Below are 25,425 nucleotides of genomic sequence, written 5' to 3'. Positions count from 1 at the left end.
AGAAAGATACAGGCAGTGGGAGGGGGAGAGAGAGAGAGATACAGTGGGAGGGAGAGATACAGAGGGAGGAAGAGAGAGATACAATGGGGAGATAGAGATACGGAGGGAGACAGAGAGAGATACAGAGGGAGACAGAGAGAGAGAGCTATATAGTGGGAGCAAGAGAGATACAATGGCTTAAAGATATGGACAGATTGAGGAATATCAATGCTGGAAAAAGGGGAGGGGTTAGGGACAGCATGATACCAGAGGTCCAAAATCACAGAGTTCTTGGACGTTTTGTTGGCATTGGAGGGAGTTACAGAGATGGGGTGGGAAAAGGCCATGGAGGAAGATGAATGTTGTGATGAGTCCTTCTTTTTGAAATATTCTGTGTGTTGAAAGCCAACTTCAGAGATGCAGAAAGTTGCAAGAGTAGTTTGGTGGCAAATTTCAATTCAATCCCATCGTAGAGCTGGGAGTTATTGTAAAGTCGCTGATAGGACATGTAGGACAGTTGGGGGTATTAGGTCACTGAAAGGCAGTTCTGGGGTCAGTTACAGAATAAGTCAAAGACAGAGAGGGCGGTGGATCCGATATTAGGATTGCTGAATTTTAGCTGTACTGCAGAGAAGGAATCATAAGCAGTTGGATGGCTATGTCCTATTAGAATGAACTCAGGATAAAGTTCTAGGAATTGGTAAGCAGCTGACAGTTGCAGTTAGTATCAGAAAAAGTTGCCTTGGGAAGTTGAGAAAGTAGGAAGCTCATTGACTCTGTATTGGGGGAATCCATGAGGGGCTCTGAAGAGACCTGTGATACTTCACAGCAGCTGAGAGAGTGGATTTAAAAGCTTATAAGTAGTATTTGCTTCAAACAACTGATCAAAATCAGAGCTCCACAGATATGCAGGGATACATCTACCTTGGTGAAGCTGTTGCTAAAGAGCTGGATTCATGAATGTGAAGACTACATCTTTTAATTTTCCTGGATTTTTGATATTGGACTTAAATGGGAAAAGATCACATGTTATTGTGTAGGGAATTGCTGCACTTTTTGAAAGCAAGTGCTGTTTATACTGTTGTTACAGTGTGGAGCTGGAGGAGCACAGCAGGTCAAGCAGCATCAAGGAGCTAGAAAGTCAACATTTTGGGTCGGGATGTCCTGATGAAGGAGCCCAACCCGAAACATCGGCTTTCCTACTCCTCTAATGCTGCCTGACCTGCTGTGTTCCTCCAGCTCCACACTGCATCAACTCTGACTACCAACGTCTGCAGTTCTTGCTATTTCCTAGCTGTTTATACCGTTGTTCAATTAGTGAGGTACGTCTAGTTGCAGACAAACCAGAACAGGGAGTGAGTACAAAATGAGATTTGACCAGGCAACAAGTTGCTGATCTGTCTGTAGAATGCTGGCCAGTTGTTGATGACAAAGGCCTCCTGCCTCCCAACAAGTATGCGATTGGCTCCCAGGTAGCTGTGGTATGAACAAGATTGTCAAAGCCAGACTTCTGGAGCAGGAGGTGCTGTTCGTTTCTCTGCATTAAAACGGCTGAAGCCAATTTATTTTTCCTCACCAGTTGCTGTAAGCTGCTGCTTTTAACCAATAAGTCAGAGATTTCATAATTTGTGAACCAGTTGCTCTATGCCTCTTGTAAGCAAGTGAAAAGTAGCTGGAGAAGAGAGAGCTAGGAGAAGTAAGTCCTAGCAAGTTAAAACGATCATCGCAGTGAACCCTGTGAACTGCCTTCCCAGATTTTCCCTCATCCATAACATTAATTTCTTTTTTTAATGTCTGTCTATATGTGCATGCAAGGGGGAGTTTCATAAGGGGGCTAGAGTTTTAATTAGTAGAGTTATACGTTGACGGTTCCTATTAATTTATCTGCAGTTAGAATCCGGTTAATTTGTAATAAATTGTAATCCTTGTTAGGTACAGAAACTTGGTTTATTCATTTTGTTAACCTGGGTCTGAAATGACAGGTCAATTGGGGAATTTTAAATACTGTTTGAAAATCTTTAACTTTTGCAATGATTCCAGGAATAGTAGGAATTGATTTCCCATGCATTACTACTGTGCATCGTAACAGTATTGGAGTACAGTTTGAGAGCCTGGGGTGCACAGACCCAGGAAAGGAACATGATTGATCAGAACAGGAGCAGTTGTTGTGTCAGTCCGTGGCAGTACAGATTTAGGTGAAGAGGGAGTTTCAAGGCCATATGGCCAAAACTGAAGAATTACAATCCTGTCTAAAATTTAATGAGATTTGATGAGACTGCGTGTCGGGGTGGGGATGGGGTTCCTAAAAATTTTGTGGGATCTGTTCTAGTCCATTTTCCATGTGGTGTGCAGGCGGGTGTTTGACAACACTCAATTTCCCATGTTTTACCACATGCTAAATTTGAGTGTTAGAAGTAATTTGTACATGTATTGTGAATTGTAATACTGTTCTAACATTGTACAATACATTCTTGTTGTTTGTGCAAAACCATGGAATCTTTTGACTTTATTATGAATACACCTCCTGGAACTCATTTTAAAAGTGAAGGTCACTAGTTCCTAATCAGATTGTAGCATAATTTGGCAGTCTGGTCTGGGATCGTAACCCAATTTTCAGTTATATCCTTTTTTCCTTAAACTATTCAAAATGGCGCCAGATTGTGGTGACTGTTGAAGCTTTTTACAGTGAATAACAGTAAAATGCAAGTGACAATGAATCATTCAATTCAATTCAGTTTGGGGGCTCATCTGGGATTTGTAATTGACAGGCAAATACAAGTCCTGGGACTTGCTGAAGTTAAAATCAGTAAAGATTTTCATGGTAATTATTACTATACACATTGCAAACGAAAATGGCTTTGTCAGTTGCTATGATATTTTTGGAAAGGCAAGATTTATCCCTGAGTGCTTTGTAAGCATTGACCATGGCTAGGGTAATAGCAATAGGATAAAAATTCAAAATAGAATTAAAAGCAAGGGTTCAGAAAGCAAAGATAGTTGAGATAATACCTTGCGAACAGCTTGAGTTGACTATAATTCGGTTGCAGATGAAGCAGTTTGAAATAGACAGAGGCAAATGTTGGAACGTGAACATCAAAGAGAGAAAGAAATCAGATAGCATAAACTGGATAAAGAAAAGCTTCAGGTTGGAAATGTTCAGATGGGGAGGGAAGTCCCATTTGGAAGTTGGATTCAATCAAAGTCCTCCTTTTTACCCCAAAATTGAAAGAAGAAGGGGGAAGAGAGATATTTATTCTAATCTTTCAGAAGAACAATCTTCTGATTATGAGACAGTTAAAACTGTGGTGCTTGACATCTTTGAGCTCATTTCTGAAACTTACCAATTAATGTTCAGGGTAGTGAAGGTGAAACAAAGTCAAATATTTGTTAAATTTGATGAAGGAAGAGGAAATGTTATGGGATTGGTGGTTTCCTTCACTGAAGTTAGAGCTAACATTTGAGATTGTGAGGAAACCATGACTATAGAAAGAATTCAGGGATAGCATTCCAGTAGTTATTACATTCCTATCTGGATAAGTGCCAGGTTTCTAAAGTCAAAAAAGACTCTGGAACAGGCATATAATATTTCACACAATCAACAAAGTGTTTCAAAGGGTGCTATATGGGAACCAACAAGGCAGCTGGGGAAATAGACAAGAATCTGCCTTTAAGTGGAAGGCAGAAGCTTTATCAAATAACAAAAAGGATGATGTTTGAAATAGCGCCACAGAGGCTGGTATCCCATCACTAAATCACCCTTCACTAACACATGGAGAGTTCTTTACACTGATCCGGTTCCCCCACAGCCAGCTCTCAGAGTGAACAGGATCTCTGACACTTCTGTTCTTCAGTCAGCCAGGGCTCCCTGATTAGATCAGATTAACAGTTCCAATCAGGGAACTCATATTCTATGAGGCCCATCTGGCTGACTTCGTTACAATCACTACAATGTAGTCACTGGTGTAAAGAAACCAGTACGTCTTCATTGCCATAAGATCGGTCATGTAAAAGCAATTGTTAGAAGCAGAACTGTAAACTGATGGGAAATGTGCAGCTATGTTCCTGACACACCAATCAGTGTGACCTCTGGTTCCAGAAGCCACTACCACACACAGAATGTGGAGGTCAACTCAACAGAAAAAAAGAACATAGCTGGTGAGAGAAATAAGAACGCTTAAAGAGTCTTTAGAAAAGACAGTAATCGGTAATGGAAATAAAAGATTAAACCTGTGGCACTGGTTCATTGGAGGGAAATTTCCACAGGAAGGATTGTACCAGAAAGTGAGGCTTGGAAGAAACTCAATGTGTCTAAAGCTTGTACACTGAAAATAAATAAGGATGCCTCCGATTATAAGGGACATATATTGGAAGAGGAACACACTCCATTTTTGTCCAAGAAGGAGCCTAAATAGATTGTTATCTTGAGAGATACTGGTTCCACTTGGGGGCTTATTATAAGCAACGGATTTGGGCATTCCTTCATTATTTTTGTTGAATCAAAATGTATGAATACAGGATGTTGGTGGGAAGTATGTGTCATTCCCATTGCATGACTAAATTTAAGTAGCGTTCTGCTATTGATCCTAAATTGTCTATGTATGTTAGTATCTGTGAGTATAAATTCTTTGCCTATTTGTTGTCCAGTTAAGCATCCAACAGGCTTGAGTAGAAGTACTGATGTGTTCACAGCCATAATGGACAATGCAGAGGTCATAAAAGGGTGAGTAGACCTGTCAAATAAGGTCTTTCAATGCAAATGGCTGAGACTACAAAGTGACTTCAAACAGTCAACGCCACTTGACACCAAACTGGGAGCAATGTTCCTACTTATTTTGTTGGTTTTGTGTGGGCCTCTGAGGTCTGTATGTGGCAGTGACCTCCAGAACCAGAGGTAAATGCCTTTGTAAGGGGAAAATACCGGGTATGGCATGGGTTAATCCCACATCAATTTATTTGGAGAAGATTAATAAAATTTTCAGATTGTGTAAGCAATTAAATTAGAAAGTAGTAAGGAATTAAGTTAGCCTGATCAAGTAAGATTCATTAGAGAATTCACTTCATTCTTTTCCAGGAAAGGTTGTCAGGTTAAAAAGAATTAAAACATACATGCAAACTGTAAATGCTGCTGGTATAGCAGACTGCCAGACACAGCAATGGGAGCTCCAGGCTGAGAGAGTAGCAGAGAAATTATGGGAGGTAGATTAAGACCAGAGATTTTAGGTGCCCCTGTCATTTTTGATATGTGGGAAATGAGTTATTTGTCCAAACTAGACCATTTCAGAATTCAAGTAATGTACTGTGCATGTGTATGTATAAATATCTGATGTTTTTCACTGGTTGGCAGAGTACTATCACTGAATCATCTCTGGGTTAGGCTCTCCCAGTCCTGGCTCAAAAAAATGACTGTTAAATTTGTATCTGAGATTACTTTGTAAAATAATCTACCTCAACATCTCAATCAGCTGATTGCCGAGAGCAGAAAGTCAGAGTGGCTGAGCAGTTTAGAGGGAGGATTGCCCAGGAATGTTTGCCAGTGTTGAGACACAGGATAGGGACAAGAAGAATTCAGGCACACCAGCAGTTCCAAAAAAAAAACTAAAACCCCAAAATGATTGGAAGGATACGGTTTGTGAATTGAATGGGAGACTAAAGGTTTTAGAAAATAAAATCAAAGTTCAGAATGAGGAAGCTGAGGACATCATTTGGAAAGAGTTAAGGAAGATTATGAGATCACCAGAAAGTGAACGATTTCAAAGTGTGCAGAGATCAAAACTGGCAGGAATAGAATACATTTTCATGGTCAGGGATGACTCAAATTGCGAACACACAGGAATCCATTTTTACCTTATTGTGTCAAAATGAGAAGTTACCCCATTTGAGTTTGGAAAAAGTACTGAAAGGTGGAATTACATTTACAGCTGACAAAAAGATGGACACTTGGGCTATGGACTAAATGAAACCTTCTGTACAGAATAAAAGGCAGGTCAGAAGAAAAAGTGCTGGAGTTTAAGTTATGTTAATATTATCATGTTTAAATCCTGCTAATCCTACTTGTTACTGTACTTTTGATTTAAGCTGTTATAGTTTGTAAATACATTACATGTATGTAAATAAAAGAATTATCTGTACAATCTGCAATAAGGTAATTATTAGACGTGTATGATAAGAATTTGTTACATTTTCAAAGCCAATGTAAAGGATTGTTCACGATGGTGAAGCTTTCTTCCTTTCAAGGGAAAAGGTGTGAACATTCTTTGTGCTGATTTCCAGCAGCACTCTACGAAAATGGAAACATTCTGTTATTCAGAAGGACAGAACTATAGTTCGGAAGCAATTTTTAATTTTGACCTGCAATAAAGATGGAGCTTATTTGGTTTTTGATAGGTCCCTCAGGACAATTCAGAGGTTACTCAGCAGCAGTTCCAGGATCACAGACAGTTAGGGATAAAAACAGGGGCAGACTCCATGTTAGGAACGCGGAATTTTAGCTGCCCGCAGAGAAGAAATCAAGAGCATTTGGATGGTTCTGTCCTGATGGAATGAACTCAGGAGAAAGTTCTAGAAATTAGTGAGCAGACAAGAGTTAGTGTCAGGGCTCAGAGGAAGAAGTCCTGTGCAGCTCAGAAAGTAAGAAAGTCACTACCTCTGCGTTGGGGGAATCCACGAGGAGCTCGGAAGAAGCCTGCGAGCATTAATATTTCAGTACATCTGAGAAAATGTTGAAGAAATCTTGAAAAGCTTATAAGCAGAACTCCGGGAATATGCAGGGAAACATCTGGCTGAGGGCTGTGAACTGTCGGTAAAAAACTGGAACTGTGACTGAGGAAAACTAGTAGAGTTTCAGAGTCAAGCAAAGAGTGGACGCAGGACAGGAAGGTGATCGACCAGAACCGAAACAGTTGTTGAGGTAGTAGATGACAGGATGGCTCTTTAGAAGCTATCAGTATTTATCGATGTAAGAAAAAGCTAACATTGGTGCCCCCAACTGGAATTTTCTTTCTGCATTCCACAGAGGAATACCCCTGAATGGGCCATGTTCTCACTGTCAAACCACCCTGATAGCTATTAGCTTTTTCTTTCACCACTAAAAAATGTTGACCATGAATGGCCCTCGCCTACAGAAACACGTGATGTCATGACCTGTGCTCAATCCATTGCCCTTTGAACACAGTCCTTTGAAACTTACTGGCCCTGTCTGAACAGAAGAAAATTTGTCAAACATTTCTATAGTACTAAAATGTGTGGCAGCTGGTTCTGATGGGAGTCCTTTCCCTGATATCAGTTTCTCAACTGTCCACCTATTAGTGCAGAGCTGGCCCTTGAATATTTACAGTGGAAAGCAACAGAAACATATGTTTGGCAAGAGATGCTGTAAAGTGATGAGAGCAATGTGGTCCCAGAACAGCAGTTAACTTGCATCCCATCACTCACAAACCGAGGATGACTGTTGTTCCATATCGATCATTCAGTAGACTCAGTTAGTTCAGTACCAGGTTTAACCAAACATTTACTACATCATTTACTTAATCACATCAGCCATGGGAAATACAGGGTTACAGGGATAAGGTGGGGGAGGGGGAGGTGGTGATGGTGGGTCTGTGCAGGATGCTCTTTGGAGGGTCAGTGTAAACTCGATTGGCTGAATGGCCTAGAGTCTTTCCTGTTTGTCTCGTGCTTAGGATTCATCACTGTCATCACCATAGCCCAGGCTCAAATCATTCGGTGGTTCAGTGGTTAGCACTGCTGCCTCACAGTGCCAGGGATCTGGCTTTGATTCCACCCACGGGGACTGTCTATGTGGAGTTTGCACATTCTCCTCGTGTCTGCATGGGTTTCTGCTGGGTGCTTTGGTTTCTTCCACAGTCCAAAGATGCGCAAGTTAGGCGGTTTGGCCATGCTAAATTACCAGTAGTGTGCAGGGATGTGCCAGTTAGGTGGTTTGGCCATGGGAAATGCAGGGTTACAGGGATAGGGTAAGGGGGGTGGGTCTGGGCGCGATGCTCTTCGGAGGGTCAGTGTAGGCTCAATGGGCTGAATGGCCTGCTTCAACACTACAGGGATTCTATGATTCTTAAACGTTATTACATCAAAATTGTGTTCTTCTTGAATGTCTAGATTCATAAACAAAGTAACTTTCAAACTAAAATAAATTTAACAACATTGGAAATCTATGATAGAAATATAAATGCAGCATTGCAAATACTTATTAAAATTACAAAAAGAACAAAGAATATATAGACAGGATGGGTAAAAAGGCATTTGGCATGCTTGCCTTCATTGCTCAGTCCTTTGAGTACAGGAGTTGGGACGTTATGTTGAGGTTGTACAGAACATTGGTGAGGCCCCTACTGGAGTACTGTGTCCAGTCCTGGTCACCCTGTTATAGGAAGGATATTATTAAGCTGGAGAGGGTTCAGAAGAGATTTAGCAGGATGTTGCTGGGCATGGAAGGTTTGAGTTATAAGGAAAGGCTGGATAGGCTGGGGCATTTTTCATTGGTATATAGGAGGTTGAGAGGTGGCCTGATAGAAGTTTATAACATAATGAGAAGTAGAGATAGAGTTAATGGTAGTTGACTTTTCCCTAAGATGGGGGATTTCAAGACAAGGTGGCACATTTTTAAGGTGAGAGGAGAGAGTTTTAAAAAAGACATAACAGCCAATATTTTTATACAGAGGATGGTTCATGGGTGGAATGAACTGCCTGAGAAAGTGGTGGATATCGGTACAATTACAATGTTTAAAAGACATTTGGATGGACATATGAATAAGAAAGGTTTGGAGGGATATGGGCCAGGAGCAGGCAGGTGGGACTAGTTTAATTTGGGATTATGTTCAGCATGGCCAAAGGGTCCGTTTCCGTGCTGCATGACTATGACTATGAACTGCGGATGGTAGAAATCAGAAACAAAATAGGAAACTGGCATCATCTCTGGAGAGAAAGCAGAGTTCTGAGGAAGGTTTACTGGATCTAACCCTAACCCTAACTGACCTGCCGAGTTTCTCCAGCAATTTCTATTTTTGCTTCATGTTAAAATTACATTCACCTTAAGTTTCAATTGACCAGGTTCCATCTAGAGGCAGACGTTGGGCACTGCTAGTGGAATTACCTGCACCAGCCAGCTTCTGCCACTAGTTGGAGCCCAGGACCTCAGTGCAAGTTAAGAATGGGAGCCGGGAAGAAGTTGACATCAGAGGATTTAACGGTAAGAACAGAGGGTCGGAATAGGAGCAAGTGGAGCGGTAGGGGCTGAGACAGGGCAAAGGCGAGGGGACTAAGTGCAGAAGTATAAGCATAGGCAAAGGGCCTTGGCAGCGGGAAGTCTCGGGCAAATAATGTTAAACTGAAATTCGTGACATGAAAGGAATTTATTGTCGCAATTTTATTAACACTAAGTATGTTCATACTAAATAGGGACTTCCTGGGTACTTCAAAAACACATATCATTGGCTATAAAACACTTTCAGACATCCTGTGGTCATATAATTTGTGATATAAACACAGGTCTTTTATTTCTTTCACCTCACTTCAGCTGACTCGCTCTATATCTTATTCCAAGTAGATGCCCTTGTCTGGAACTTTTTCTTCAACGTTCTTTGGAGGGTCTGTGATTTTATGTATCATCTCAAACTGCACATGGTTCAGATAATAATCCAGAGATTATCATCTTTAAGGTTTTATTTTTGCAATTTTGTGCCGAGTTCCTTACAATCTCTATGCAGAACCTCTTTCCTAGTTCTGTCTATTGTCACCAATACATGCATGGACCACGACCATTCGATGTTCCCCTTCCCATGGCAGGTTCCTTTCCAGGTTAGAGACAAAAAAGGTGCAGATGCTGGAATCCAAAGTAGACAAACAGGAGGCTAGAAAAACACAGCAAGCCAGGCAGCATCTGGAGGAGGAGAAGTCAATTTTTCGGGTAATACCCTTCTTCAGTCCCAAAATGTTGACATCTCCTCTTCCAGATGCTAACTGGCTTACTGTGTCTTTCCAGCCCTGAGTAGATGTTCTGAGCCCTGGCACCAGGCAGACAACACAACATCCAGACTCCCATTCTTTCCTGTAAAGAACACTGTCAATCCCCTTCACTACATTATGACCGACTACCACAGCATTCGTGTTACTCCACTCACTCGAGCAGCTTCCTGTATCACGGTGCCATGGTCAGTTTAAACAGCCAACCTGCAACCCTCCCGCTCTCATCCAAATAATAATCTACCAGATTATTGCCGAGGCTGACACTCCTGCACACATGGTCTAGGACCCCATACCTGCTTCACAGTCCCTGATCACTGAGTACGTCAGAAAACCCTATCCTAAGTGCTGTGACTGCCTCCTGATAGTTTCACCTCTCCCTGATGTTTTGCCAAGGCAGTAGTTTCAGCTGCCAGTTCATTAACTCACAGTCAATGAGGCTTAAATTTCAGACATTTAATATCAACATGTTGCCCTGGATCGCAATGACATCCAGGAGCTTCAACATGCTGCAGTCTTGACACATCATCTGTTGTTGCTATCCTCGGAGTTTCTTGGGTCACTTTCTTACCCATTCCTTTAGGTGATGCTGACTGAGTGTCACAGTGTCCTCACCTTGCCTGTTCTCTAGGTGATGCAGTCAGATCCTCGCTTCGTCTGCTCCTCCAACCTCCCCACCACATCTTATACCAGTGTTACTAATCTAAGGTGCTCACGCATCTACCCATTCTGCTTGCAGTCACTTTAGTCATATACGTTAAATCAGAAAGATGTTTCTACACTGCTGGACAGCAAATGAGGTAGATGATTAAGGATTCTACATGTGAAGGTATCAGTTGAGGGAGGAATATTGTCTGGTCATTGCCCTTCAGGGAGTGGCTCAGGCCCTGCAGTCTCCTCCTGAATCACTGCCTCCACAGTGTACAGAAGAGGGCGCTTTCACTGTTTGCTCACATCCAGGATTGAAGCTTGCAACCAAGAGCTTTCCGATTCAAAGCTGTAAGGGTCACTGATAATCAAGCTGACATTTCAATGAGTTAACGATGGGAACTAACATGAAATCTTTTTGGGGTCTTGACAATACACTGCGGAACACAGCAGGATAAACATGCTGATGTGTGAGAGGCCACCCCCTTCATAGAGTTCCCAAGCTTTCTCCCAAGAAAGTGTGCACTCTTGTTGAAAACAGTGCCAACAATACCTGCCTTACTCGACCTTCCTGGCTGGCATTCCTAGCAGATGTGAATGCAGTGATTGGCAGAAAGCTCTTAAACTGAGGAGTGAGCATCGCACAAGCCAGGAGCTATGTTGAACTGACTTTCCAGGTTGATTCACTGATAGATGATCATCAATGAGAGTTATTCCATTACATATTTTTTGTAGTGATTTTGTTCCTACCGTTGTGGTTTGGGGAGCCAGTTGTGAATTGATAACAACACAGTGTGCAGCGTCTTGCAAGGCACTTCACGATTTATAATTGCGACAGCCTTTGGGGGCTCAGCAATTCCTTGTAACATGTAGAGCAATCCTGTACCATCAGGCAATGGGAAAAAGACAGAGCCCTGCAGGACCACAGAAATACTGATCAATACTGATCCTGGTGAAAAAAAAATACTTATCATTACTGAACCCTGGGAATTAGAGACACACAATCAATACTGAACCCAAGTAATTAGAGACACGTTAATCAATACTGAACCCTGGGAATTAGAGACATGCAATCAATACTGAACCCAAGTAATTAGAGACACATAATCAATACTGAACTTGGGGAATTAGAGACACACTGATCGATACTGAACCCTGGGAATTAGTGACACACTGACCAATACTGAACCTGGGGAATTTCTGACACTCTGATTCCCTCCATACTGCTGTAATCTAGGGTTAAAGTAGGTTAAGGAGGAGAAATGTGGTCTGGGTGCAGGAGAATCACCAGGGCCCATTATTTCACTCCCTGTCCCTGTTATTTGCCTCAAACACATCTGGTAGTGAGTTCCCTACTTTTTAACATTCTCACAGTAAAGATATTGCTTATGAATGCTCAACTTGATTTCTAGATGACTGTGTTTTATTGATTGCCTCTTGCTTTGTTTTTCAGCAAAATAAAGACACACGTTCTATCACCTTATCAACACCTTTCATAATTTTAAAATCTTCAATTAGGTTCTGTCTCAGGCTTCCACTTTTCTCTTGAGAAGACACCCAGGCTGTTCATCCTTCCCTGACAGGTATAACCTCAGAGTTATAGTTTTCATCTTTGTAAATCTGTTTTGTTCGTTCCCCAGAGGCCCTAACGTCTCTTCATTATATGGCACTAGAACTGTGAGAAGCACTCAATGTGTGATCTAACCAGATTCTATAGATAAATTAGATAAGCTTCTTTCAGGAAATAATATTTCCAGATACAGTACATGAGTCATCGGAGGCACAATATGTGGCAAATGTGGCAAACGCAGGAGTAGAAGGTAATGGATCGAGATTGATTTTCTATGATTAGTAACTCTTTGTGATTTTTAAAGAAGACTGCCAGCTTCTAAGGTCACCAGTAATCAAATTATTTTTATCTGTTACAAATCTATTACTGATGTAGACAGTGATAGCTGGACAGAAAAGGCCAAAAGTCGTTTACAATGTTTTCTACACTTGATACATTCACAGGCCTCACTGAAAGTGATAAATTTAGTTGTTTATTCAGTGGTTTGAAGCTCCACAGGACAGTGGCCCCGATGTCACTGCAGATAGGTTCTCTGAGTTGGCCCCACCTGAAACCCAGCACATTTTTCTATGTTCTTACAATCACAGGGATTTCAGCAGAGAAAGTGGCCTTAATTCTCATCATTCCTTAGCCCTGCCAAACCCAGGTCAACCAGTGTAACCAACAAGTCTAATCTGTGCACTTTCCCTGTACAATGTAATACTTTTGTCTTTCAAAGGCTAACTCAGAAAAGTGTGTTTGAATCAGCTTCTAATAGCCATCCCCTAGGCTTCTCTCCTCTCCTCTCCTGCCCTTTATATACTACTCGTGAGTGGCTACCCATTATGATAATGTGGGTGTTAAACACCACTGCAAATCTGAAGGCTCAAATGTATACTGTTTTTCAAACTTAGAAAGGCTGATGTGTTTGAATCACTGTGCCTTTCTCCTTTTCTGTCTGAATTCACAAAATAATCTTCAAATGAATATGTGCCTTCTGATGAGTGGAGAGAGAGTTTGAGAGAGACTTGGATTAAGAACTGATGGGTGGAAAAAGGAATCAGAGGGGGTGAGCTACACGTATTCAAATCCAGCAGGCACTGTGATTCCCAATTGACAGCCCTATGAACAGGTTCAAAATCACTCTGTGCCAAGTGGCATTATTTTTTACCTGATGCTTTTTGCCATCCATTGTCATGGTGAGTGGCTTGTACGTGATATCATAGGTCTGGTTTGGCAGATGAGGTTGCACAGTGATAACCTTGGGTCCACTCCAATACTCTCCTTCAATTTTGGGCTGCAGATTCCAGACCTGGTTGGTGCGGTTGGTTAGTACAATGCCGTGGACCTGCGCAGTCCGAACTTGACAGCTGAAATTGAGAATCTGTAAAAAGTGACATGAAAGCGCGATGTTATTGCACATTTTAACACCATCTGTGTAGTATCCAGACTTGGAAAGAATTGCACAGATCATTCATTAATGTGTTATCTGCTGAAGGCAGGTCCTTGGTTTATTGTCTGATGATGCTTCCTCAATTAAGGTCTAATGGGGATTGACAAAATAGACACAGGGCAGATGTTTCCCTTTGTGGGGCAATCTAGAATGAGGGCTCACAGCTTTAGGCTAAGGGGTGGCAAATTTAAAACAGAAATGAGGAGGACTTACTTCTCTCAAAGAGTCATAAATCTATAGCATTCATTACTTCTGATGCTGAAGGGACAGAATTTCTCTCTTCATCGATGGACATATTCTCCAGCTTCCTACCTCCAGGCTCACCATCATGGGAAAATTATACCCAAAGAGTGTGTATCATCAAAGTTGTGGGGAATTCATTTCTATCCAGTAGTATGAATTACAACACTGATTACCTTTCTTTTTCTATTTAACTGGTTCTGAAGCATTGGAAAAGCACAATATAAATGCAAATTATTTCTATTTTTTTTAAATGAAGCCTGGCAAAGATCAATAAAATTCTATAACACAGTTTATCTTTTAGGCACAACATTGACCTCAAATAATATTCTCCAGCCTTGAAATGAAGTTATTCTTGTCATCATACTTAATGCTTTATGTCTGCGGTAATTTTTTTTGAGACATTAACCCGATAGTTTATATGGTCACTGCTCCCACTTAATTTGTGTACAAAATTACTAATGCAAACCCAGAAAGAGCATGACAAAAGAAAAACAGGGAAGACTTGCATTTATATTAGTTGTAATGATACAGGCACACAAGTCATTGTAAGTAAAGAAGCAGATGAATAGAGTTACAACAAAGGCAAACTCGTGTTTATTTCTGAAGGGTCAATGAATGTGGAGCTGGAAAAGCACGACAGGTCAGACAGCAACCGAGGAGCAGAGAAGTCAACGCTTTGAGCTGAAACCTTTCATCAAGACTGGGAAGGAGAGGGGAGCCCAGAAGTAAATAGAGGCTAGGGGGGTGGAGCTGGGGGGAAGGGAGGTGAGATGGAGATAGGTGGATGCTGGTGAGGGGTTATTGTGGTTGGTCAGTGGGAAGGGTGGAGTGGATGGGTGGGTAGGCAGATGGACAGGTTGAGGGTGGAGAGATCTTGAAGCTGGTGAAGTCAATATTCAGGCCATTGGGCTCCCAAGGCGAAATATGAGGTGTTGTTCCTCCAGTTTACATTTGGCCTCACTCTGACAGGGGAGTGGGAGGGGGAGTTAAGGTGGATGGTGACAGGAAAGTAGGGTTGGTTGGTGTGGGCAAAACACAGATGCTCCACGGACCGGTCCCTGAGTCTGCATTTGGTCTTCCCGATATAGAGGAGACCACATCAGGAGCAACGGATCCAATAGATCAGGTTGGATGAAGTGCAGGTGAATCTCTGCCAGATTTGGAAGGATTATTTGGAGCCTTGGACGGAGATAAGAGGGGAGGTGTGGGGGCAGGTGTAGCAGGTGTTGCAGGGAAAGGCACTGGGTGTAGTGGAGGGGTTGTTGGGGAGTGTGGAGCTGACGAAGGAGTCATGGAGTGAACGGTCCCTGCACAAAGTGGACAGGGGTGCTGGATCATCTTGTTGGGACATGAAAGGAATAATTGAAAGAACTCTATAACAAAACCATCACCTCTTGGGTGATTACCATCTATAATATCAATCAGAAAAAGACCCTGTTCTAACAAATGTTACTGGTATACCTAATCCCACTGTCCACTTCCTCTAACTAAACTTTGAAGCACTATTGAGCTTGAATAATATCATAAGGTGTTTAGAAGAGGAGTTTTCATGGATTTTGATCAAGATTCCTGTTCTAAAGTTGTATGTTAACAGGATCCAGCTAAGTTGTCATGAGTCAGTTCAGAAGAAAGCTGTCATCACATGAACAGATACAAAAACTGAACAACTCAGCCCTTCGAGACTGCACCATTCAATAAGATCATGGCTTGTCAGACTTTAACCTCAAGTCTAGATAGATTCCTTCATGCCCGGGGTAATCTCTCATCACCTTGATAATCAAGAATCTATCTACTACTGCCTTAAAAATATTTAGATTCTGCATCTACTGCCTTTTGAGGGATGGAATTGCAAATACTATCAACCCTCTGAGAGAAAAAAATGCTTCCTTATCTCTGTTTTAAATGGACATCCCGTTATGTTTAAACTGTGACCCCCCTTAATTCTAGATTCTCTCACAAGAGAAAACATCATTTCAACATCCACCTGGTCAAGTACCCTCAGGATCTTATAAATTTAAATTAAGTCACCTCTGACTCTTCTAGTCTCCAGGGGCTACAGGTCCAGCTTGTCTAGGCTTTGCTCATAAGGCAACTTGCTTATTCAAGGTATTAGTCAAGTAAACTTTCTCTGAACTACTCCCAATTCATTAACATCCTTCTGTAAAGTTTTTGAGAAGATTTATAGCTCAGATGAGGATGAGGTTGCAGACTTGCTTGCTGAGCCGGTGTGTTTGGTTGCAGACGTTTTGTCACCCTGTTGGGTAACATCATCAGTGTGTCTCTGGTGAAGCGTTGGTGTTTCGTCCCGCTTGTTATTTATATGCCTCAGTTTGCTGGGGTGGTTGGTGTTACTTCTGGTTCTTGAAAAAACATTCCGCATGTTCGTTGATTGAAAACCCATAATGCAATCAACAAACATGTGGAATAACACCCCATATACAAACCCATGCAAAAAAGAACTGGAACTGACACAACCCAACTTAACAGACCGAATCATATAAATACCAAGCGGAGTAGAACAATATCGCTTCATCAGAGGCCGCACTGATGATGTTACCTAGCGTGGCGACGAAACGTCCATATGATAACCAGCCAGCTCAGCGAGCAAACCAACAACCTAAAAGTGACAAAGTAATGATTGTTGATTGTCATAAAACCATCTAGTTCATTGATGCCCTTTAGGGAAAGAAATCTGCCATCCTTACCTGGTCTACATGTGACTTCAGACACACAGCAATGTGGTTGACTTTTAACTGCCCTCTGGGCAAATAGGGATGGCCAACACATTTTTTAAAATTGAAGAATTCTACTGTCTTGCATGACATTGTACCTCACAGCAGTTAATGGTCTCACGTGTTCGTTTGCTGTTGAGCTGCATAACCTAATTCCCAGCGTTAGGTAGGGGTGTGTGTGTGTGTGCGCGCACATTTGGGGAGGGGTGTCAAAATTGAATTCTCTTCCAGCTGACATCACATGTTGCATGTGTCTGCACTGTGGTCCCTTCTCATTCATTTTACAAGGTTGATCTGATGGATACTTTGAGCAGAGTATTAGGTAGACCTCATTTCATACCAGCTGACTTACACTTTAGTATTGGTGATGGGCATTCATCAAGGACAAATAGCTTTGTGTCCCATGTGAAGTCTAGTCACATGGGCAGTGGGTGATTTGGCATTTGGGTATCCATGGCTCAGCAAGAATCAACAGCCCTGCCACTCTGCTCCCAGAATTTGTGGTGAGGGAGGTAGGGGATAGGGATGCAGGATGTCCATCATTCTCTCCAGGTTTTATCTCACTGCAGCTCCAGCAGACAGGGTTATTTTTGCTGAGTTGTTGGATTTCTGAGCATATGCAACACTCCTTGGCATTGACACTGCCAGGAAACTTGTGGCAGTGTGTCTTAGGGGTGGAATCCATTTTGTAGCTGCTGCTTTGCTCACAGTAATCAGGCCTCGTTGCTAGGCATGGTTTCACTTGATGGCAGGAAGGGTGGAACTAGCAGGATTTCTGATTGGAACTGGGGAGGGAGAGGACTATTCCTCACTCTCCCAGCCTGGGAGGGGCCAGGCAGCCTTACTCCACCCTGCTCCCAAAAAGTCTCCCCAGCTGGAGTGGCAAACGGTGTGGCATCTTTCATCTCTCTCACATTAGTTCTCCAGATCTGTGTCTCTTTTCCATGAGCTCAGACCCCTGATGAGCTGAAGTCTTCGGAAAGGGCCAGAAAAAAATGGAGGAACGATTTGAGAGCAAGCTGACTGTCTGTCGATCTGTGTTATAAAGAGGACTTTATCCTGTGGATGGGGGATTCCAACGAACCTTTTAACCAGCTGTTGCTCAAACTACTGACCACCTTAATTACACACTGTCAAAATTTACTGGCAACTATCTCTCCAGTACTACATATTTCACATGAAGGAGCAAATAACTGCAGATGCTGAAATCCGTACTGAAAACAAAAATGCTGGAAATCACAGCAGGTTGGGCAGCATCCATGGAGAGACAGCAAGCTAACGTTTCCAGTCTAGATGGCGCTTCATGAAGAGTCATTTAGACTCAAAACATCAGAATCATAGAATCCCAACAGTGTGGAAGCAGGCCATTCAGCCCATCGAATCCAACACTCCAAAGAGCATCCCACTCAGGCCCACCCCCCTACCCTATCCCTGTAACTCTGCATTTCCCATCTGTCATTACCTGCAAATATGTGCACACATGCCACAAACTGACATGAGCCAGAATTTTATTAACATGGCCTGCACATCGTTGGACAGCAGGAGGAAACTGGAGCACCCGGAGGAAACCCGCACTGACACAGGGAGAATGTCCAAACTCCACACAGACACTTGCCCAAGGCTGGAATCAAACTCAGGTCCCTGGTGCTGTGAGGCAGAAGTGCTAACCACTGAGCTACCAAACCACACCTTAGCTTGCTGTCTCTTTATGGATGCTGCCTGACCTGCTGTGATTCCAGCATTTTTTATTTTCAGTACATTTCACATGAATTTCTTCTGGAATCCGTAACTGGGAGTATAACAATGGCCATCTCTGCGAATGTTAAACATGGGGTATTGCGATGCACATGAATGATGAGTCAGAAATGCATTCAAAACAACTTCGCTACAATTAGAAACATGTACAAAATAAAGTGGCAGCTTGAATCCTTCTGGTGTGTTGCTGTTTCAGTGCTTGTGTGCAAAGCTTCACCTCCTTGTGTGTAGCCTGCCCCTGAGGGAAGTTTGACTGAGTTACTGTTTTCACTCAGGCCAGCAGAGGCCAAGTACAGAGTCCCATGGGGCCCTCAGACATGTGGGAGCAGTCACAACCATCCTGCACAGTACCTGACAGCCAATGTCAACTCCAACCTACTGTGGCTCACCCAACCTGACAGATATGTTGGGAACTGCAGCACCCCTTTTTATGACCGATTTTATGGCATTCAACAGTGGTAATATCATCACCATTAGACTAGGTGTTTATTGCAGTTTTTCAATTAAATTTAAATTTCCACATCTGCAATGGTGGGATTTGAACCCACGCCCTCAAAACATTAGCCTGTGGTAGAGGATTACTAGTCCAAAGACATTACCATTAAACCACAGCCTTTGCAATTATATTGCTTACAACTGACTACTACCAGAGCAATTTTAGAACGATAAGCCCAAGGACCTTCATTGTAAACCAATTTCTAAAGGGTGATTTTAACTCAGTAGGAAAATTGATGGCTTCAAACACAATACTAGATGTCAGATTTAGATGACTAGATGACACCAAGTCTGAAAAAAGAAAGAGTAAGAGACAGAGAGAAGGAAAGAAAAAATGGAACAACAAAGAAAGGGAAGGCCTGGCATTTCTATAGAATCTATAGGTGCCATCAAAATGGTCTGCAGATAGTGAAGTCTTTTTGAAGCGCAGCCACTCTTGTAAAGCAGGGAACACAGTTGCCAATGTGCACATGCAAAGTGGTTGTACCTCTTTCATAGCTGTTGGTGCCACACACGAACCAGTCAGGTAGAGATACACAGATTTTGTTCCTTCGATGAAGCATTGCACATTTTCCAAACGAATGTCTGCATGCACTTTAATGGGATGAAATTTCACTTCCAGGGACACCTGCATTCCTGGGGAGATATAGCCCTCCATAGGGGAAATTGAAAAGTGAGGCTTAAACTTCTCAACGTCCCATCTAAAGCTGCAACATAAAGGAGAGGTTTAATTCATTGTGAACGCAATGGAATGACAACAGAAACCTGAATTTACATAGCACCGTTAAAATAGTAAAATATTCCAAGGCATAGAATTTGACACTAAACTGGATAAAAAAAATCATTTCATGAATGGAAAACTATCTAGGTACATTCTTTCCACAAAAACAAAACAAATGCAATCTATTTTCAATCATCACAAAGTGATAGAAAGTGCTGTTGACAGTGACATTAACTCAGCACAAGCTGCTTACTTATGCTCAGTTTGATTTTACCAGGACAACTCAAACTAATTAAGCTTGGTTCAAAAAAAGACAAAACAGTTGAATTCCCAAGATGAAGTGAGAGTGAATGCACTTAATGTCGAGACAGAATGCAATTTGAGGTGACATCAAGAATTCCCAATGAAACTGAAGTCTGTAGAGATAGGGTAAAGTTACCTGCTGGTTGAAGTCACACCTAGCACAAAGGAGTTGATGGTGAAGCCCAACAGTTGAAAGTGGAAAGTCATATTATTGCCACACAAGTGCCAGGTAATGACTATCTCCAATGATAAAAAATCAAATCGTCTGTCCTTGACATTCAACGGTATTACCATTGCTCAATATCTTACTATCAACATCCTGGGGGTTACCATTGACTAAAAACTAGAATGGACCAGCCATATAAATACTGTGGCTATAACAACAGGTCAGAGAATAGAAATCCTGCAGTTAATAACTCGCTTTGTGACTCTGCAAAGTTTGTCCACCCATTTACAAGGCACAAGTCAGGAGTGTGATACAATACTCTACACTTGCCTAAATGAATATAATCACAACAACACTCAAGAAGCATGACACCACCCAGGACAAAGCAGCACGCTTTACCGGCACACCTCACCAACTTAAAAATCCACCTTTCCATCACTAAAGGATGCACAATGGCAGTAGTCTGTATCACCTAAAAGATGTACTGTATCAATTCAGCAAGAGTCCTTCAAAAGCACCTTCCAAAGCCATGACATCTACCATCCAGAAGAAGCACCACATGGATATGACCACCATCACCTGCAACTTCACCTTCAAGTGGTCACCATCCTGACTTGGGACTATACTGCTGTTCCTTCAGTGTCGCGAGGTTAAAATTGTGGAACATATTTCCTAACAGCGCTACAGGTATTCCTACATTCCAAGGACTATAGCTGTTCAAGAAGGCAGGTCACCACACCTTCTCCAGAGTTGCCGGGGATGGGGAACAAATGTTGATCCACCCAGTCATATCCACATCCCATAAAAGAATGTACTAAAAAAATAATACTTCTGAGTTCTGAAGAAGGATCACTGGACTTGAAATGTTAATTCTGCTTTCTTTCCACAGATGCTACCAGACCTGCTGAGTTTCGCCAGCAATTCCTGTTTTTGTTTGGAATAAATGCTTGTTTTGTTAGCAGGGTCACATCCCACAAACCAACAGAGTAAGATAGCATCTCAGTTTAAGGTTTCACCCCAAAGAAGGCACCCCTGACCAGTATAGCACTCTCATCACTGGGACTGGAGACTGATATTTGTGTTCAAAATCATGGCATGGATTGGAAACTATTCAGACTCATAGGTGACAGCGTGACCTGCTCGGCCAACATCGATACCTAAACTGAGGGTTCCTAGGAACAAGTGGACAAAGGTGAGATCCCCCTAAATGTGTGCAGCACCTCCCGTTTTAGACAAGACACTTCAGGTTGGTAATGATCTGTGTACCTTGCACCAATATCTCCAATATTTTCTAGCACGATCAGCCGTGTGACTGAGCTACGGAGAACAACCGATCCAAATGCGATACAGTTTTGGTCCAGTGATATCTCAATTCCCTGGCAGCACCCTCGTATCACAAATAGAGGTTTTGAGACGCCAACGCACTCCATCATCACTTCCTCTGCAAACTGGGGAATTCGGTAGGTTGGAGAGAAAGTCACTACCACATCACAAGTGCCTCCCTGTGCATCCAGCTTGATGCTGGTAAGCGGCGACAGACTTAGAACCTGAAAAAGATAAAGATGAAGCTAATGGACAGCATTCAGACTAAATGAACCCCAATATGGTAATTGTAAGTTTAATTAGCTTAGAAACACCTTCACTGTTTTAATTTTCTAGTGACGACCAACAGATCAAAGCCATTTCTACTGCATTAAGGAGTTGAGACTGACTTGACATAAGTCACGGTGGCTCAGTGGTTAGCACTGCTGCCTCACCCTCTGATGACTGTCTGTCTGTGTGGAGTTTGCACATTCTCTCCATGTCTGCGTGGGTTTCCTCCGCATGCTCCGGTTTCTTTCCACAGTCTGGAGATGTGCAGGTTAGGTGGATTGACCATGCTAAAATGCCCATAATGTCCAGGGATGTGCAGGCTAGGTGGAATAGCAATGGGAAATATGGGATTACAGGGATAGAGTTGGAGGATGCAGCTGCGTGGGCGGCTCTTTGGAGGGTCAGTGTGGACTTAATGGCTGAATGGCCTGCTTCCATAATGCAGGGATGTTATGATTCTACGTCATTTTCATCTGGAATAGGACGTGGTAGCACTGATGAATTGTTCCCTTTGTAAGCATTTTTTGTGCTCAGAAGCTAACAATCTGTGAATTGCAACAGTGAGAGCACTCATTGCCAAGAGCTGCCTTCAATTCAGCTCAGTATCACGGAGGAGCTTATATGAAGACTTTGATAGGTTACTCAAGACAGTTCAAGGGCCAATGACGAGGAGTTTGAAGATCATAATCAATGAACATCGAACATTACAGTGCAGTACAGGCCCTTCGGCCCTCGATGTTCCGCTGACCTGTGAAACCAATCTGAAGCCCATCTAACCTAAACTATTCCATTATCATCCATATGTTTATCCAATGACCATTTAAATGCCCTAAAAGTTGGCGAGTCTACTACAGTAAGAATGTGGAAGATGAATAGAAGATGACTGCATGTTAGAAGCATTGTAGTTAGCTTTACTGCTTGGGAGTCAATTGAACTGCACAGATTGTAAGTAAGGTTCTCAGCAAGGAATCAGGAGTAGTTGAATGCTCTGTGCTGTTAGAATTTAGGCAAAGTTCTAGGAATTAGTAAGCAGCTAAGTGTTAGAGTCAGTACTCAGAAGAAGTCCTATGGAGCTAGGAAAGTGAGAATATTTCTTGTTTGTTTTGGGGGAATCCCGTGAGGAGTTTGGAAGAAATCTGTGAGCATTAATACTTCAGTAGGGGTTGGAAAGCTTGCAAGTAATATTTGCTTGACACAATTCCTAGGGACAGCACTGACTCAGTGAAGCTAACTGCCACTGAAGATCTAGTGTTATGCTTGTGAATGTGTACTGGATGTAGTTTTGGAGTGCAGGGGAGCTTATTCCAGGAAAGATGGGTGATTGACTAGATTGGGGAAAGTTCAGACAGACTATGACAGAGTGGCTCTTGAGAGGGAGCTTCAAGGCCAGATCTGCAAATGTAAAAAACTGTGATCCCTTGTGAAGTTCAATTATATTTGATGGTTAATGGACTTGTGTCATTAACATTCAGGGGGAATTACTAAGAAACTTGTGGGATCAGTCTTGATTGCATTTACTATTTGATGTGTTTTGCGGGGCGTCAATACCCATATTTATTAGATGTTAACTCTGGATGTGAGAAATAAGTTGTAAGTGTATTTAGATTGCATTGCTCTGCTAATGTTGTTAAGTTCATTGTTGTTTGTTCAAAACTCTGGAATTTTGGGGCTTTATTTTCTTGAATCTCATAAAATACCTACTTTAAGAATAAAAGTTACTAGTCCCTAGGCAGATCATAACACAGATTAGGTGGTCAGTACATTGTGATCATAGTATTGAATGACCAAGGTACTAATTCTCCCAGATTAGCTCAAACTGACTGGTCCCAGGACGTAGACATCCCCAGACTAAGATCTGCTGTTTCAGGGTCATGTGTACACACTCTTGGTACGGACATAATTGGATGAGATTTTGAGTAGGATGTTAGTGCGGGCATTGAGATTGTGCACTGGATGTATTCAGGATAGGCAGATCCTGCTGTCAGTTGACTACTCCAGCTCATGCCCTCAATGTTCTGACCATTGAAGGCAAGCATGCCAAATGCCTCCTTCATCACCCTGCCGACCTGCGACTCCACTTTCAAGGAACTATGCACTTGCACTCCTAGATCTGTTTATTCAGCAACATCCCCACCACTCTCTCGTAATCTCTTCGGCCCTGAAACTGCTCGACCACGTCCTGAAGCAAACCAGGTACTACAGCCACATCACCTTCCTTAGCACCTGCCTACGGAACCAGATCATCCCCAATGGACTACAATCCACATTCAAGCCTTCCCAATTTGGCCCCAACCGTGACAATATCTATACTCATGGTATTGAGATTCTTCAGAAGCGTTTCTCCCTGCGACTCCTGAAACACACACTTGCAGCAATGCGCCGGCATCTCCAGGCACTACAATCAAGCCTACCCCAGCTCAGAGCCTCCCTCTCCCAGACCTGCAAAGGACCTCTCCTGTTTTTTATTCTCCGTAGGATCCACAACCTGAACTCACAATTCTACTCAGCTTTATTGGACACAAAAAACCGTAAGTACAGTAAACTTACTGGTGCCTACCACCCAAAACGGGCTTCCTCCACCCCCCGAATCCCCAGCCGTACCCAGGACCTTCCCCACAACGCGTCCGCCGCCATTGGCCATGAGGCCACTATCGGAGAACCCACAGATGACGTCACATCCGCCACCGCCGGGTTCCCCACTTCCGGGACAGCAAACACCATCGCTACCGTTGCCACCAATGCCACCGACACTGAAGTCGGGACCATCCTCACCGCTACTGCCGCCGCCTACCCCGCTCCTCCTACCTCCGACGCCACTCCGCCCATCACCGACGCGGACGCAACTCCACCCACCGCCGGCGCAACTCCGCCCACTGCCAACACCGGCACAACTCCGCCCACCGACGACACCAACGCAACTCCGCCCACAGCCGACGCCGACGCAACTCCGCCCACAGCCTCCACAGCCAGCAGCTCCAGAGGAGACAGGAGCACCCAGCCCTGCCGAGTCTTCACCATCCCCCCAGACCTACCCCTTACTGAGGACGAACGGTCAGTCCTCAGTAAAGGGCTCACCTTTGTCCCCCTCCACCCACAGATCAACGAATACCGCTCACGCTTGGACATACAGCAGTTTTTCCGCTGCCTCCGCCTCCACGCTTACTTCTTCAACTGTGAACCTAACCCTCCCTCTACTGACCCCTTCTCCCGCTTCCAACACACCCCCTCCTCCTGGACACCACCCCAAGACCTCCTACCCTCCCTCGACCTCTTCATCTCCAACTGCCGTCGAGACATCAATCGCCTCAACCTCTCCACCCCTCTCACCCACTCCAACCTCTCCCCCGCAGAACGTGCAGCCCTCCGCTCCCTCCGCTCCAATCCCAACCTCACCATAAAACCCGCGGACAAGGGAGGCGCAGTTGTAGTATGGCGCACTGACCTCTACATCGACGAGGCCAGACGCCAACTCTCCGACACCTCCTCCTACCGCCCTCTTGATCATGACCCCACCCCTGAGCACCAAACCATCATCTCCCAAACCATCCACAACCTCATCACCTCAGGTGACCTCCCACCCACGGCCTCCAACCTCATCGTTCCCCAACCTCGCACTGCCCGCTTCTATCTCCTTCCCAAAATCCACAAACCTGAATGCCCTGGTCGACCCATTGTCTCCGCCTGCTCCTGCCCCACCGAACTGATCTCCAACTATCTGGACTCCATTTTCTCCCCCTTGGTCCAGGAACTCCCTACCTATGTCCGTGACACCACCCACGCCCTCCACCTCCTCCAGAACTTCCAATTCCC

At 43.3% G+C, this 25,425-nt stretch overlaps 1 protein-coding gene across 1 annotated transcript in view; it reads right to left on the bottom strand.

Moving 5' to 3' along the window:
• hydin (HYDIN axonemal central pair apparatus protein) overlaps positions 1 to 25,425 on the bottom strand; it is a 677,137-nt gene that overhangs the window by 20,067 nt on the left and 631,645 nt on the right. The window contains exons 78-81 of the mRNA XM_048605579.1: positions 21,289 to 21,569; positions 19,320 to 19,539; positions 13,326 to 13,538; positions 11,356 to 11,519 (exon numbers count right to left, since the gene is read on the bottom strand). Of these exons, the coding sequence (XP_048461536.1) occupies positions 11,356 to 11,519; positions 13,326 to 13,538; positions 19,320 to 19,539; positions 21,289 to 21,569 (878 nt within the window). The remainder of the gene's footprint in view (positions 1 to 11,355; positions 11,520 to 13,325; positions 13,539 to 19,319; positions 19,540 to 21,288; positions 21,570 to 25,425) is intronic.

Source organism: Rhincodon typus, chromosome 15, assembly GCF_021869965.1.
Source record: "Rhincodon typus isolate 14 chromosome 15, sRhiTyp1.1, whole genome shotgun sequence".
NCBI classification, from domain to species: Eukaryota; Metazoa; Chordata; class Chondrichthyes; order Orectolobiformes; family Rhincodontidae; genus Rhincodon; species Rhincodon typus.
Note: the sequence above shows the minus strand (reverse complement) of the source record. Positions and strands in the feature narration are given on the sequence as shown.